This window comes from Callospermophilus lateralis, chromosome 16, assembly GCF_048772815.1.
Source record: "Callospermophilus lateralis isolate mCalLat2 chromosome 16, mCalLat2.hap1, whole genome shotgun sequence".
NCBI classification, from domain to species: Eukaryota; Metazoa; Chordata; class Mammalia; order Rodentia; family Sciuridae; genus Callospermophilus; species Callospermophilus lateralis.
In genome coordinates this window covers 90,971,716-90,986,193 of record NC_135320.1, presented here as the reverse complement: position 1 = coordinate 90,986,193, position 14,478 = coordinate 90,971,716, and the positions used below count along the sequence as shown (strand labels likewise).

The window sequence follows — 14,478 nt, the reverse complement described above, 5'->3', positions numbered from 1 at the left end:
TTGTGGTGCTGAGGATCAAAAAACCAGTACCTCACATGTGTGGGCCAAGTGCTTTACCACTGAGCCACAACCCAGCCCAACCCCAGCCCTCTTGAAGAGTTTTTATATAGCTTCACTTCCAGTCCCATGCCAACAGCTTCCTGGAGGTCCATGGGTGGTGCTGAAAGTCTCAGACTTCTAATAGCACACTCGTCTTGGGCTATCCAGTGGCCCTCAGCTTGTCCTATGTTGCCTCATTAGCACAAACTCAGGTGTGATCTAAAGGGGACCTTAGTATCCAGCTATGCTCCTGGCCATAGGGACACTTTAAGGGGTCTGGGAGTCTTGTGCCAGGCATCTGGGAGAAACGTCCATCCCGTCATGCCATTCCACTGAGCAATGTGAAGTCCTGAAGTCCATGGACACAGAATAGCTTTCCATTTAAATTTCTTTCAACAGTGTTTATAGTTTTCTGTGTACAAAAATTGCACCTCCTTGGTTAAAGTTACTGCTTTTGATGCTGTTGTAAATTGATTGTTTTCTTAATTTCCTTTTTTTTTTTTTTTAGATTTTTCCTTGTAGTATAGGAATAAATTGATTTTGGTGTATTATCTTGTATCCTGCCACTGTGATGAATTTGTTGTTTAGCTGTGACAATCTCTGTGTATCCTGGAATTTTCTACATGTCCTATGTCACGGTAAAGAGCTGGCTCTACCTCTTCCTTTCCAATCTGGAGGCTTTTGAATGCTTTTTCTTGCCAAGTTTCTCTGGCTAGAACTTCCAGAACCGTGTGAATAGATTCAGGGAAAATGGGATCCTTATTCCCAATCTTAAGGGGAAGCTTTGGTCTTCCACCATTAGGTATAATATTCAGTGAGGGCTTTTCATCAGGTTAGGGGGTTTCTTCTTTTTCTAGCTTCTGGAATGTTCTCCTGACAATGTGTTGCAGTTTGCCTTTTCTGCATCAAAGTGATCATATATTGCTGTAAGAGATAGTGCCTGGTCTGAATGTTTGTGTCCTTTATTTCTATACAGAATTCCTAACCCCAAGGTGACAGAGGGAGGTGGGGCCTTTGGCTCTGCCCTTACGAATGAGAGTAGTGTCCCTATAACAGAGGTCTGAGAAACTGGGCAGGCTGGTGTCGCCCTGTGGTCCCAACTATTCGGGAGACTAAGTAATTTGAGACCAGTCTGGGCAACATAGGAGTCTCTGTCTTTAAAGGATTTAAAAAGAAAGAAGAGAGAGTGTGTGTGTGTGTTGAGGGAGACCTCACAGTCCCTTTCACTATATGAGGACACAGTGAGAAGGTGGTATCTATGAACCCAGAAGTGGGCCCTCCCCAGGCATCGAATCTACTGGCACCTTGTTCTTGGACTTGCCAACCTCCAGAACTGTGAGAAATTTCTGTTGCTTTAAGCCAGCCAGTTTATGGTATTTGTTATAGCAGCCCAACAGATGGGTGGTGAAGAGCACTCCATGGACGTGGTGATTTTATTTATTTATTTTTAAATATTTATTTTTTAGGTGTAGATGGACACAACACAATGCCTTTATTTTATGTGGTGCTGAGGATCAAACCTGGGTCCCGCCCATGCTAGGCGAATGCTCTAACGATGAGCCACAATCCCAGCCCGGAGGTGGTGATTTTAACTGGAATTGAAATGTTTGGTATAGCTTCTGCAATCCTGAAAAATTATCATATATGATCTGTTACAATCTGGGAATATGATATATATAAATCAACAGCTCATTTTGAAATTGAAGTACTTTTTGGATTTTATTGACACTTTCAAATGCTACTGCCTTGATAGAGCAAAATTCTACAAACTGAACCAAATTTTTAAAATAAAGAAAAAAGAAGTACAATGAGTTAAGAAAGACTGCCTAGCTTGGCACAGAGGTGCATGCATGTAATCCCAGCAACTTAGGAGGCTGAGGCAGGAGGATTGCACGTTTCAGTCCAACCTGGACAACCCAGAGAGAACCTGTTTTAAGACTAGAAAGTCCAGTGGTCCATTTTCAGAATATAGTATTTAGCCTTCTTTGGGATGTATGATCCAATCCTAGCTATTGTAAGACAGCCCTTCCCCTTGGCCTCCCCAAATTTAAAATCAGCGGATGCATTGATGGTGACCCCAGCTCCTCCTGTCAGAGCAAGGGGCAGTGCTCTATCAGGAACAAAATGAGAAGCCCCCCACCCACTGTGCTTGCTTACAGCACACTCTGCAGAAGTAAGGTCTTCTCTTTGCCTTCCTGAGCTACGCTGGAGCATGCCTTTGATTCCTTGAAGCACCCTAGTATTTCTAACACTGTCTCAAAACGATAAATAAAAAAGGCTAAGGATGTAGGTCAGTAGTAGAGCACCCCTGGGTTCAATCCCCAGTACCAGAAAGAAAAAGCAACAACAAAAACTGATTATTGTCTTGTTCAGAATACAAATTATGTGACTTTTCATTATAATAACAATTAGTAATTTCACTGAAATATAGAGTAAAACGCTAACATTTTCTGGAATGGAGACAAATCATGATGTGTTTCTTTTCTTCCCATTACTTAGGAGGCTTTTTTAGAGACTGCTTCATTTTCCCAGAGGACAAGTCCTCCACTTCCATGTACAAGGCTGACAGCTGTCCCTGGAGGCCCCACTCCCCAGCCAGTGTGCTTGCTTGAAGGCTTGTGAGGGCCTCAGCTGACATCTGTGTTAACAGCACCGCCAAACTCTCACCAGAGCCCCCTGACGTGTGCACTACAAAGAAAACTCTACCATTGCTGATGCTCTGAGGGCCCTCAGTTGTACTGAAGCAAGAATTAAAGACAGGCAGTCAGGGTAGATAGGTATGGGATTCCGGTTGTAAAGATGGAGGCCGGTTTGGGTCTGGGAAGTTGAAGGCACCCGTGGAGGATTGAAATGTTAATGCTTCCAGAGCCCCTAGCAAGATAACCTACTCCTGCTCCAACCTGTGGCTAAGGTAACTTGTCCCTCACTGCAAGGAGTTAGATATGTTAATTAATGCCTCCTGGGCTGCGACCTGCCTGGATTACTCTGAGGGCCCTTTGCCTGGCATCTGCTTCTCATCACATAACCAAGAAGGAGAGATAAGGGGGAAGAGGGCAGGAGAACAAAGAAAGCCTCAAATGTCCAAAGCCCCCTCTCCTTCACGGGAGAAGTCTATTATTGTTCAAATAAAACTAGCTTTCTATGCTTGCCTCCAGGCTTCTCTGATTTCAAACTTCAACATTTGAGGAAGCAGAACTCGGTCCTGATTTTCATCGCCAGCGGTATCAACATGAAATCCTCATCCCTTTATGGATATCTGAGGGTTTTGTCATTAGGAAACACACTTTCACAATAAGATGTCAAGGTAGGAGGGCAGGATGCATTGTATTTACCGGTTGGTGGACCGGTTGCTTCTAAAGCCTTGTACTCTGATAGGATGCGAGCCACCTTGCTGCTCCCCAGTGAGCTCCTGCCCCGGCCCTCGAACTGCGCCACGGCCGGTCACCAGGACCCCAGGTAGGGCAGTGCTGTGGCACAGCGAAGGCTGCGGCCCAGTCGTGCGAAGATGCGGGGCCTTCGCAAAAGGGGCGATCGGAACGGTCCGCGCGAAAGGAGCAGGACCGCGGAATCTACGGAGCTGTCACGAGGCCCGCAGCGAAGGGCACACTGCTCCCGGCGGGTCGTCCCTGAGCGGCGTCCCCCGTCCCCGTGGGTGCAGCGGGGCAGTCTGCGCCCTGTCCTTTCGCAGACAACTAGGGGCTCCCGGGAGCGCCCACACCGGGAAGAGGGAGCAGGCAGACACCGAGGTGCGGGGCCTCACGGCGGGGAGGGCGACCGAGGCCTGCGCGTCCCCACGCGCCTGGCCCAAGGCCCCGGCCCCGCGCGCCAGAAGCATCGCGCGGGCGAGCGGCGCGGCTCGGGGCGGCCGGGCTCTGCCAGGGCCACGCTGCGCGCGGGGGCGCCGGGCGCGCAGCCCTCGCCAGTCCCCAGGGGCCCGGCAGGCGCTGGAACCTGGCGGGCGCGCCCGGGGCTCGGACTCCCGCGCGGCCCTGCGCGTTTCCCGGAAGCGCCCGAGCGGCGCCGGCGCAGCCGGGACTCGGCTCCCAGAGTGCCGCGGGCCGCCCGCCCCACCCGCCGCGCCGCCGCTGACCGCGCCGGAAGCTGCCAGCGCTGGGGGCCGGGCGCGGGTGAGACGGCGCGGGCCGCCAGCCGGGTGGGGACCGCCAGGTGTCCGGCGGGGCCCCTCCCGTCAGGGTGGTCGTGGGGGCCCTGCGGCTTGAGCGGATTTCCAGCTCCCAGGTTGGGTCCTCCAGGCGGCGGCGCGCCGGGTTCCTCCAGCCCGCGGCCTGCAGGGAAGAATCTGGCTCGCGAGGGCCTCCAGGGACCAGCCAGGCGTGAGTGGACACGGGGCTGCAAACACCATACTGCCCCTTGCCTGTCTGTGGCTTGTGGGCTTTGGCTGAGAGTAGCCCCACGATTTGCTCCTGGAGCCTCAGCGCCAAGGTTTTCTGCCTCCAGCTGCTCTGGTTCCGATGGTAGCCTCCAGGCCGCTGCGGAGCCCTAGGCAGGGCCGCGGGAAACAGGACTGGGAGGTGGTGTGATTCAGTCCAGCAGGGTCTGTCTGACTGCCTGTGGCCTGTGTCCCCTCTCGGGGTCTGCCCCTGTGACCGTGGCCCCCGGGGATGCCGCATGGAAGGATTGGAACCGGATGGCCTTGGCCTCACACCAATTTGGCCCTCCAGGTACAGCCACCATGGGTGACCCCCAGAGGTCCATGCGGATCCTAGTGACAGGGGGCTCTGGACTGGTGGGCAGAGCCATCCAGAAGGTGGTGGAAGATGGGGCTGGCCTTCCTGGAGAGGAATGGGTGTTTGTCTCCTCCAAAGATGCTGATCTCACGTGAGTGGAGACCATCCCAGAAGCATCCCCCTCCTCCCCATGCCCTCTCCAGACAGAAGAGCCTGGAGTCACATCTGCTGTCCCCCCACCCCCAGCTCAGCCCCAGTCTGGGCCCTCCCTGCCAGGTGTCTGGCCTGGCCGAGGTGTGCTGCTCTGGGCAGGCACCCTCCCTTTCCTCTCTGCAAGCCATTCCTTCACAGCTACCCACTGAACTCCACCACTTGTGCTTTTGGCTGCCCCTTCTGCAATGGTCCCACTTAGTACTAGCCCCCATTCCCCCATACAGGGCCCTCCACGGGGCCCCTGACAACCCGGCTTCCTCCAGGGACACAGCACAGACCCAAGCCCTGTTCCAGAGGGTCCAGCCCACTCATGTCATCCACCTTGCTGCAATGGTAGGGGGCCTGTTCCGGAATATCAAATACAATTTGGACTTCTGGGTAAGTTGGGGGGAGACAGCAAGCACTGGAAGACAGGAGTCCAGGTTCTGAGAACTTTCTAGCAGGTCTCCCACTCTCAGGTTCCTCTTCCTACCTCATGGAGTCCCTGAGGATTGGGGCTTGGCACAGCCTGATGTGGGCAGCCCTGAGGGACTCCCAGTGACACACATTCGTGCTTCAGGCAGAAGGCCATGTAGGTGGGTCTGGGGGCATTTAGATCAGTAAAAAGTCAACCTGCAAAGAGGGTTGGGGATTTGAAAGAAGCTGTCATTCTGCGTGGCTTGAGGCTGGTTCCTGCTTCCTGAGCCAGGCCCACCGTGCTCGATGGGGTGCAAGGGTGTCTGTGCCCTGGGAACAGGGGGTATAATGTAAGGGCTGTACCCCTACTGGTTGGCCTCCTGCCTCTGGGCAGCAGCCTTGGCCTGACTGGCCTGTGCCAGCACTGGGATCAGAAGCTTCCGCAAGACTCTGCCCAGGGTCACTGTCACCCATGGCCCTCCTTGTCTATCTCAGCCTCCCCCATAAGTTGCCTGGCCACCAGCCTCTTCCCTGTTCTGAGGCCAGGCCAAATGCCATGGCCATCTCATGTCAGTTTAGGAAAGGGAACTGGGAGTCCTGGGGGATCAGGGTAGGCCACAGGGAAGGAGACCTGGGTGTGAGCTCCCCTGGGGTGGGCAGGGGAGGGGCCACTTCTGTGTAGTGGGAGCTTCCCACCCAGGGCTAGGTTAGGCCCCTGAGCTCCTGTCCCTTCTTCTGCAACCTGCCCTGCCTTCAGCAACCCCAGGCAGGCAGAACAGAACCAGACCCTATGTGGCTATGATTGGCATAGTGGCTTCAGTAAGGTCAGTGCTGAGAGGCTTTGTCTTGTCCCAGGAGGAGTTAGGACGAACAGGCGCAGGTACTGCCTATGTCTGAGGGGCCAGAGTATGTCCCCACCTCTGTCTCTGGAGGAGTGGGAAGGGGCTGGGTTCCTGCCTAGGCAGCCTGACCTGCCCTGCTCCACCCTGCAGAGGAGGAATGTGCACATCAACGACAATGTCCTGCACTCTGCCTTCGAGGTGGGCGTCTGCAAGGTGGTCTCCTGCCTGTCCACCTGTATCTTCCCTGACAAGACCACCTACCCTATTGATGAGACTATGGTGAGGGGGGCCTATGTGGGGTAGGACTTGGTCTGTGGGTGGAACCTGGAAGTGGGAGCCTCAGTGCATCTTTTGCTCCCATAGATCCACAACGGGCCACCCCACAACAGCAATTTTGGGTACTCCTACGCCAAGAGGATGATTGACGTGCAGAACAGGTCCTCCTCTGCTGTCTTGGCCAGGCCTAACCAGGAGTGGGGGAGGGCTTAAGCTCTGGTGGTGGGGCTAGTTGGGTGGCTGCCTTCTTGAGTCTGGTGTTTGCATCTGTGAGAGACCAGCTGTGGGTGGGGTCTGTGTCCTGGGATGAGGCAGGAGATGCTGGGCCTCTGCAGGGCCTATTTTCAGCAGCATGGCTGCACATTCACCGCTGTCATCCCCACCAACGTCTTTGGGCCCCATGACAACTTCAACATTGAAGATGGCCATGTGCTGCCTGGCCTTATCCACAAGGTCCACCTGGCGAAGAGTGAGTGCAGCTGCCCAGCACGTCCCATCCAGGGTTCCCAGGGTTCTGGCCTGATGGGGTCCCTGGGCTCCCATCTAGACAGCTTATGGCAGCTGGAGTGCTTCTGACAATTGCTCTTGCCCCTAATCTGTAGGCAGTGGCTCTGCCCTGACAGTGTGGGGTACAGGGAAGCCACGGAGGCAGTTCATCTACTCGCTGGTGTGTATAAGGCTGGCCTGCTGGGTGGATGGGGAGGCAGTGGCATGAGGGGGTCTGGGTAGAGTCCCTATGGGTGCCTGGGGGTGCCTGGGAGTCCCTGGTCCAGCTGTGAGCTCAGCAAGAGAAAGGGCTGCCTGGAGGAGGAACCCTATACCCTCCTGGGTGAGCCATGGCTGTGCCCCCAGTGAGCAGAGATGGCAGTGTGGCCCCCTGGCTCCCTCATCTGTCACTGTGGGCTCTGACCTACCTGCCTGCCTGACCTCCAGGACTTGGCCCGGCTCTTCATCTGGGTCCTGCGGGAGTACAGTGAGGTGGAGCCCATCATCCTCTCAGGTCGGCACCCACAGCCCCCACACCCCATTCCTACAGTGGGACAAGACCCAGTTTGTCTTTGAGGGCTGGCAGAGGAGTTGGGCCAGAAATACCCATGGGAGGCTGACAGGAAGCCTAACAGGCCACTGCCCCTTGCTCCCACAGTGGGCGAGGAAGATGAGGTCTCCATCAAGGAGGCAGCTGAGGCTGTGATGGAGGCCATGGGCTTCCACGGGGAAGTCACCGTATCCTTTGGGGCACTCTAGAGGAACTGAAGCCCAGGTGGGACACTCAGCCTAGCACCATTTTGTGGCCTAGTGGTACTTGCCCTGGCAGCTGGAGAGGGGTCTGTCTTGGCCAGGCTCCCTCCCCAGGAAAGGCAGGTTTAAGATGGCGAAGAGGTAGGGTGTACCTTCTGCTGTGGCCTTGACCAAGGTGCCTAGTATGATACCACCAAGTCAGACGGGCAGTTTAAGAAGACTGCCAGCAACAGCAAGCTTCGGGGCTACCTACCTGACTTCCGGTTCACACCTTTCAAGCAGGGTGAGACCCTCCCCCTCCAGTGTCCTCCCCTTGGCAACCTCCTATCCCCCGGCCCCTCCTTGGCTTTGGACCCCCCTTCCACTGCTCCTCCCTTTTGTTCCTTGCTGTGGCTTCTGCTTTCCTACTGTGATGTGGAGGTGGGGTGCTCTGCAGATTTGGTCACCAGGCCTGGTCACCTGGGAGTCAGGGCACTGCAGCTTGGAGGAAGTGACTTCGCTGTGTCCCTGGGGCCTGTACCCTCCCTGGTCCTGTGGGTCACTGTGGTCTTGGCCCTCACCTGCTCACCAGCCCTCACTTGTCCACCTGCAGCTGTAAAGGAGACCTGTGCCTGGTTCACTGACAACTATGAGCAGGCCCGGAAGTAAAGCTGTGCAGTCGAGCAGGCACTCAGCTGGCAAAGCCCAGCGCCCACCACCTTCAGACCTTGCCAGGAACCAAGGACGCTGCTCAGCAACCCGGGCCACGTCCCACTGCCTCTGCCAGGGGTTCCAGGCAGTTGTCCAGTGGGGACCCATTTGTGCTCATCCTCAGGGAAATCAAGGCCCGGCCCGGCCCAGCACCTCACCCCCCACCCTGGCCTCAGTGCACTCTGGGCCCGCTGTGCTTTGTCTGGGAGCCAATAAAGTACGTTTCCACAGACCTGTTTTCGGCAGCTCTGTGCTCAGCCATCCCCCACACCCAGCACTGACTGTCTCCCAGACTGGCCAGTCCTGGGGCCCATTCTTCTCTTGGGATCATCAGCCCCTGAGAACTTCTGATTCTGAGGAGCAGGAAGCAGCAGGCAGGACAGGTGTTGATGGGCTGAGGTGCAGAGAGGGAATGTCTCCGTAGTCCGGTCGGATCTTAGTCAAGCCTAGCCCTTTTAGGCCTGGGTGAGCAGCTCCCTGGGGCCTGCTCTTCTGAACCCTGAGGACCTTCAGGAAAGATGCAGGGTGTGGATTTGCACGAGCTCGGCGGGCTGCCTGATATTGGGAGGAGGACCTGAGGCTGGTGATTGGGTAGCACGGACTTCTCTGAGACTCTAGAAGAACTGGGCCAGGCCTGGCCCTTCATCGCAGAGCCCTTTGCAGCAGCTGGTTGTGTGGTGGGGGTTGGGGGAGGCTGCACTGTTTTTTGATAGGTCAGCTCCAGCCACCAGAGGGTTGAGTATCATTGGCCGTCGCATTTTCAGTGGACAGACATGCAGTCAGTAAAAAACAAGGTCTGGCCCCTAGCTGAGTCCAGAACCCACCACAGCTCCCTATTACTGTCAGCCCTGGCCGGTGTGCTGGTACGCCCCGCCCACCGACTTCCCCGCAAAAGACGATGAGGAGCCCCGTAGCTCCTGCAGCCAATGAGCAGCGAGGGGCGGGGCCTACCGCCGCAGCCTCGCAAGTAGTGACCCCGGACGCGATGGAGGCTGCGGCGGTGCCAGCCCGGCTGCGGGTGGGCTTCGTGGGCGCGGGCCGCATGGCGGAAGCCATTGCGCAAGGCCTCATCCGAGCAGGTGGAGTGGCTGTCCCTGGTTGGGGGGTTCTTTGTGGGAATAGGTCGCCTGGCTGGGTGGGAGGGGCGCGCCTGGGTGGGTGCTGTGAACTGCAGGGCTCCTGGGCAGCAAGCTCCCGGTGCTTCCACGGTCCCCACGCCCCCAAGATCTCCGGGCTGGCTGAGCTCTCTTTCCACCAGCTGTGGTTGTGCTAGGCGTGGTGCCCACCCTCTCCTCTAGACTTCGCTTCCTACTGTGGGCGGCCAGAGCTGCTGCTCGACCTGGCCATGAGCCATGTGTGAAACCAGCCTCTGGATGCGCGTGTGGATGAGCAGAATAAAGAACATTCTGGTTTGGGAAGAGTTAGAAAAATAACATGCCTTAGGCTTTTTTTTTTTTTTTTTTTTTTTTTTTTTTTTTGGTACAGCTGTGACTTTGTATACTTTGGGTGTAAAGAATACAATTAACTTCACCTGTTTCTTATTGTCTTTAAGTGGCTCTAGGGAATTTATAGTTACACATTTGGTTCGAACCATATTTCTCCTGGACAGTGTTGACTTACCCTGGCATCTATGGCCAGCTTCCTGGACTCATGGCCTAGGTCCGGGTGGCCTTCCTGAGCTTCTAATTATTTTTTCTATTTGTGTGCAGGCTCCACATCCAATAGTGGACAGCATTGTGGACATTTAGACCAGATAATTTCTCCTGTGTATCCAAGGGCATGTAGCCTTCTGGGCCTCTTCTCCCTAGATGCTAGTTAGTTACCTTTGAGTTGTGACAGCTGGTCTTTAGACAACACCACCAGCTGGGCTCAATAGTATATAGCAGGGGCATTACTGCCACCCTAATCCTATGCTGCACAGCATTTAGAAATCTTTGAATGTAAGTTACAGATAAGGATCTGGTGACCTTTGGCTCTCTGCCTTCAGCCATACTTCAAAGTCCAGACGGGTCACAATCAATCAGAAAATAGTTTACCACAGTCTCAGGCAAAACCTGATGGTTCACTTGCATCCAGGGGCCATGGTGTGCATTTCTGTCTTCCTGTTCCACCTTACAGAAATCTGGCTCAGTTTTCTCATCCCTATATCCTACAAAAGCAGACAGTTTTCACCAAATGGTCATTTAGCTTCCTCTAGGACATCCTAGCACACTCCTTTCCTCTAAGGAAGCCCAGCTGCTGCTGAACCTTCTGTTAGCTGCTTCATACCCACTCCTCCACCCCATCCCTAGACCTGGTGCTCCCTCTGGGGTTCTGTCCCTTGGCCAACAACCTAAGTGCTCCAGGCAACCATCCCTTCCCTGGAGGCTGGGGCCCCTCGCATCTGTGTCCTCACAGGACCAGACAAACTCCTGACCCCTGTGTCCAGCAGCAGGCAGGTGGCAGTGGCTGCCGAGTTGAATCAGGTGGGTTTGATAGCCTGACTTTGGGTTGCCAGGCCATTCCATCTCCTCCTCATCAGTGGCCTCCACCTCTGCCTTTCTCTTTAGGCAAAGTGGAAGCTAAGCAGGTGCTGGCCAGTGCACCAACAGACAGGAACCTCTGCCACTTCCGGGTGAGCAGGGCCCAGATGACTTGTCCTCCTGAGACAGTCATTAGGTTCAGGAAAGTGTAGCTTATTAAGACTGTCTGGGTGGCTGGGGAAAGGGAGGTCAAAGGCCAAGAGGAGAGTCAAGGTCGTAGAGGGAGGCGCAGATACAAATTGAACACATTCGGGTTCTATTGGGGTAGGCAGGGCTGGGCATAGGTATTCATTGGGATGGAGGGGTCAAGACGGTGCAGGCTTGGGGGTCTGTGAAGAACAGGGCCAGTTGGGTGGTCTTGGCTATCAAGAGCAGGGCTAATGCAGATTCTTAAAGTGAAAGAGGCCTGAGGGGACTCACGGGATGGAGGGCAGCTTGTGGTGTGGTAGAGTGCCCGCTCATGCAGCTCTGGTCCTGGTCCTGGTCCTGGTGTCCCTCTGCAGGCTCTGGGTTGCCAGACCACGCACTCTAACCAGGAAGTGCTGCAGAGCTGCTCGCTGGTCATCTTTGCCACCAAGCCCCAAGTCCTGCCAGCTGTCCTGAAAGAGGTGGCTCCTGTAGTCACTGCTGAGCACGTCTTGGTGTCTGTGGCTGCGGGGGTCTCCCTGAGCACCCTGGAGGAGGTGAGCAACACTTGTGGGTGAGGTTGACCACAGCCTCGGCTGTGCTGGTGGGACTGGAGTAGCAGGCAGCCTCTTGACACCGCCTGGACGTGGGAACTGGAGCCTACAGTTGCCTGAGCCATCGCCTGTCAGGGCCCTGTCCTGCAGGCTGCCTGATTCTGACCTCTCTCTGACCAGCTGCTGCCCCCGAACACACGAGTGCTACGAGTCTCACCCAATCTGCCCTGCATAGTCCAGGAGGGGGCCATGGTGATGGCACGGGGTCACCATGCTGGGAGTGAGGAGGCCAAGCTCCTGCAAAATCTGCTGGAGGCCTGTGGGCAGTGTGAGGAGGTGCCTGAGGCTTATGTGGACATCCACACTGGCCTCAGTGGCAGTGGTGTAGCCTTTGTGAGTATTGAGTTGCCCATACCCCAGCAGGTAAGCCCTCAGCCAAAAGAGGCCCTCCCAGTCTCACATGATACCTGTGCCCTCAGGAGTCCAGCCTTGGGGCCTCTAGTGCTGGCTCCAAGCCTCCTGTTACCCTTCTCCCTCTCCAAACTTTGTGCTTTGGTGGCCTTTGGGGCTGATCTTGGCTCTGGGCATGCAGGGTAATGCTCCAGGCCTTGTTCCTGAAGCCTCTGAGGCTTCTCAAGGCCGGGAGCTATGTCTGGGCAGTGTCAGCATTGACGTTACCCTTCCACCATGCTGCTGCTATAGGTGTGCACATTCTCTGAGGCCCTGGCTGAAGGCGCCATCAAGATGGGTATGCCCAGTGCTCTGGCTCACCGCATTGCTGCCCAGACCCTGCTGGTGAGTGAGGGTCTTCCCAGAGGAAGGTTGGAAAGGTCCATCCTGTACCATCTCCAGTGGGCAGGGAGGAAGCAGGCCTGCAATCTCAGGCCAAGGTTGGGGAAACATGTAGCTACCCCACCACTCTTGAGTGACCACCCCTAATGTCTTTCTTCCCAGGGGACAGCCAAGCTGCTGCAGCAGGAGGGACAGCACCCAGCCCAACTACGGACAGATGTGCTTACACCAGCTGGCACCACCATCTATGGGCTCCACGCCTTGGAACAAGGTGGACTGCGAGCGGCTACTATGAGTGCTGTGGAAGCTGCCACCTGCCGGGCGAAAGAGCTCAGCAGGAAATAGGTCCCAAGCTCAAGAGGAGGCCATGGCTCCTCACCCACCTGAATCTCCTGAGTGCCTAGAACAGCCCTTTGTGGCACACTGGCCTCCTTGCTGCCCAGACCCACCCCACCCCACCCAGTTCCCTCCTTCCCTTCCCTTAAGGACCACAATTCTTTTCCATCCCACACAAGTGATAAATGCAGAGATGAATACAGCCCCTCCTGTGGGAATCTCCCACCCGTAATAGTGGTGACCTTACCCCTAATGAGCCCACCATAGTGGGTGATGTTCTTTCTTAGGGGCCTGCATTTTGGGGTGGTTGGAGGCCAGGAGCAGAGCTGCTGGCAACAAGAGTAGCTGGGACTGGTCTGGAGCGCTGGCCCTTCCTCAGATTTCTCAGCAGTGCAGCCTGGCCAGCACTCTCATCCCAGCTCCAGGACCTGCACAGGACCATGGAGTCTGCACAAGATGCACCCTTCCCTCCTTAAAGCCAGTAAGCTTGGCCCGCTGCTGTTGGGAAGGCTGTGTGCCTGCTGGGTCCACCTCAGTGTTTGGGCAGTACCAGGTGGGCAGTGGGCAGTCAGAGAGGCTGCTCAGTGTCTGGGAGAGGAGACCCCCCCCCGCCAGCCAGATGTCCCCTCCCTCCTTTGGACCTTAAGCTCCTGGCACATAGTCAGGTGAGGGATGGCCTCTTGGGTCAGAAGTCTTGGAGGTCCTGTGGCCATGGCATCATTACACTGGCCTCTGCAGGATTCGACTCTGAAGTACGTCCCTTAAGATGGACCACAAGTCAGAAAAGCCAGGACTAGGAGAGGAGCAAGGCCATGAGACTGAGGGCTGGGGCTCTGAGGTCCCCGAGTGGGGAGGGTCTGGCCTAGCAGCATGCAGCTCTGATCCTTACACTGCATCACCCATCCCTCTGCCTCTGCTTGCCTGGGCCTGGCTTGCCACACAAGCAAGGGGCGTGCTGCACTCTCCCTTGCTTCCACTCCTAGCCTCCTGAGCCTGGGTAAAAGCACCTGCATGTCTGGCTTGGGTGGCTCTGACAGTGCCATCTGCTAGCTGGGTGATGGCAGGTATATTACGAAGCAGGGCTAGTGGCACTTAGGCAGCAGGGACAGGATGTCCCATCCCTGTGTGTAATTCTCTGCCATGCCTCCTCTCTCTACACTGTCTCACTCATTCTCCCCGAGACTGCTGCCCAGGGCATCCCACCAAACCCCTTTCCCAGCCAGAAGATGGCTGCTCTCGGTCAGTGACTCTTAGTCAGACCCTGGTGCTTTCACTTGTCAGAAGAGCCAGCCTGATTTCCTTATCTGTGAAATGGGAATAAAGGACATCTCAGAGCTCTGGGTGAACTGGTCTTTGATTATAGGCTGAGAAATTCAAGTTGCAAGTGCCTGAAACTTTTGAAGATATACCTCAAGAGTAGGAGCAGGTGTAGGCAGTGTGGATGGCAGAGGGTCCCATTCTAGCTACAGGTCACTATCATGTGGGTTGTACAGATACAGGATCACCCACTGCCCTGTATCTTGACCCTGATCAGGCCACACCAAGCCTGGGCATGTTGGGGTTCCAAGACACTCTGTAGGCTGCACTGAGCAGGAACTCCTTGGGCAGCCCACCTAAGAGCCACCTGCCAAGAGAATCACTATTGTATGAGCCAATACCTGTCACTGCCTGAGACCCAGCAGGGACAGCACCTCTCCACTGCCCAGTCCTGAACTTTTGCAGGCTGTGATGGAGCCCCAGGCCCAGCTATGGCCCCAAACAAAGA

General features: G+C 55.6%; 2 protein-coding genes across 3 annotated transcripts; both read left to right on the top strand.

Moving 5' to 3' along the window:
* The first annotated feature begins 4,086 nt into the window (after positions 1-4,086).
* On the top strand, positions 4,087-8,615 carry Gfus (GDP-L-fucose synthase). 2 transcript variants are annotated; one of them, XM_076835474.1, is made up of 11 exons: positions 4,087-4,166; positions 4,722-4,878; positions 5,204-5,318; positions 6,329-6,457; positions 6,542-6,615; positions 6,790-6,923; positions 7,057-7,121; positions 7,388-7,454; positions 7,599-7,678; positions 7,877-7,976; positions 8,286-8,615. In XM_076835474.1, the coding sequence occupies exons 2-11, from the start codon at positions 4,733-4,735 to the stop codon at positions 8,339-8,341; spliced, it is 966 nt and encodes a 321-aa protein (XP_076691589.1). In that variant the 5' UTR covers positions 4,087-4,166; positions 4,722-4,732; the 3' UTR covers positions 8,342-8,615. The 2 variants fall into 2 exon arrangements, with proteins under 2 accessions (XP_076691589.1, XP_076691588.1); XM_076835473.1 differs by having other exon boundaries at positions 4,102-4,373.
* A 96-nt stretch (positions 8,616-8,711) lies between these two features.
* Positions 8,712-14,054, top strand: Pycr3 (pyrroline-5-carboxylate reductase 3). Its single transcript, XM_076835475.1, has 6 exons — positions 8,712-9,462; positions 10,933-10,997; positions 11,409-11,588; positions 11,766-11,978; positions 12,288-12,380; positions 12,540-14,054. Exons 1-6 carry the CDS (start codon positions 9,282-9,284, stop codon positions 12,720-12,722), a joined length of 915 nt encoding a protein of 304 aa, XP_076691590.1. The 5' UTR covers positions 8,712-9,281; the 3' UTR covers positions 12,723-14,054.
* The last annotated feature ends 424 nt before the right edge of the window (positions 14,055-14,478 follow it).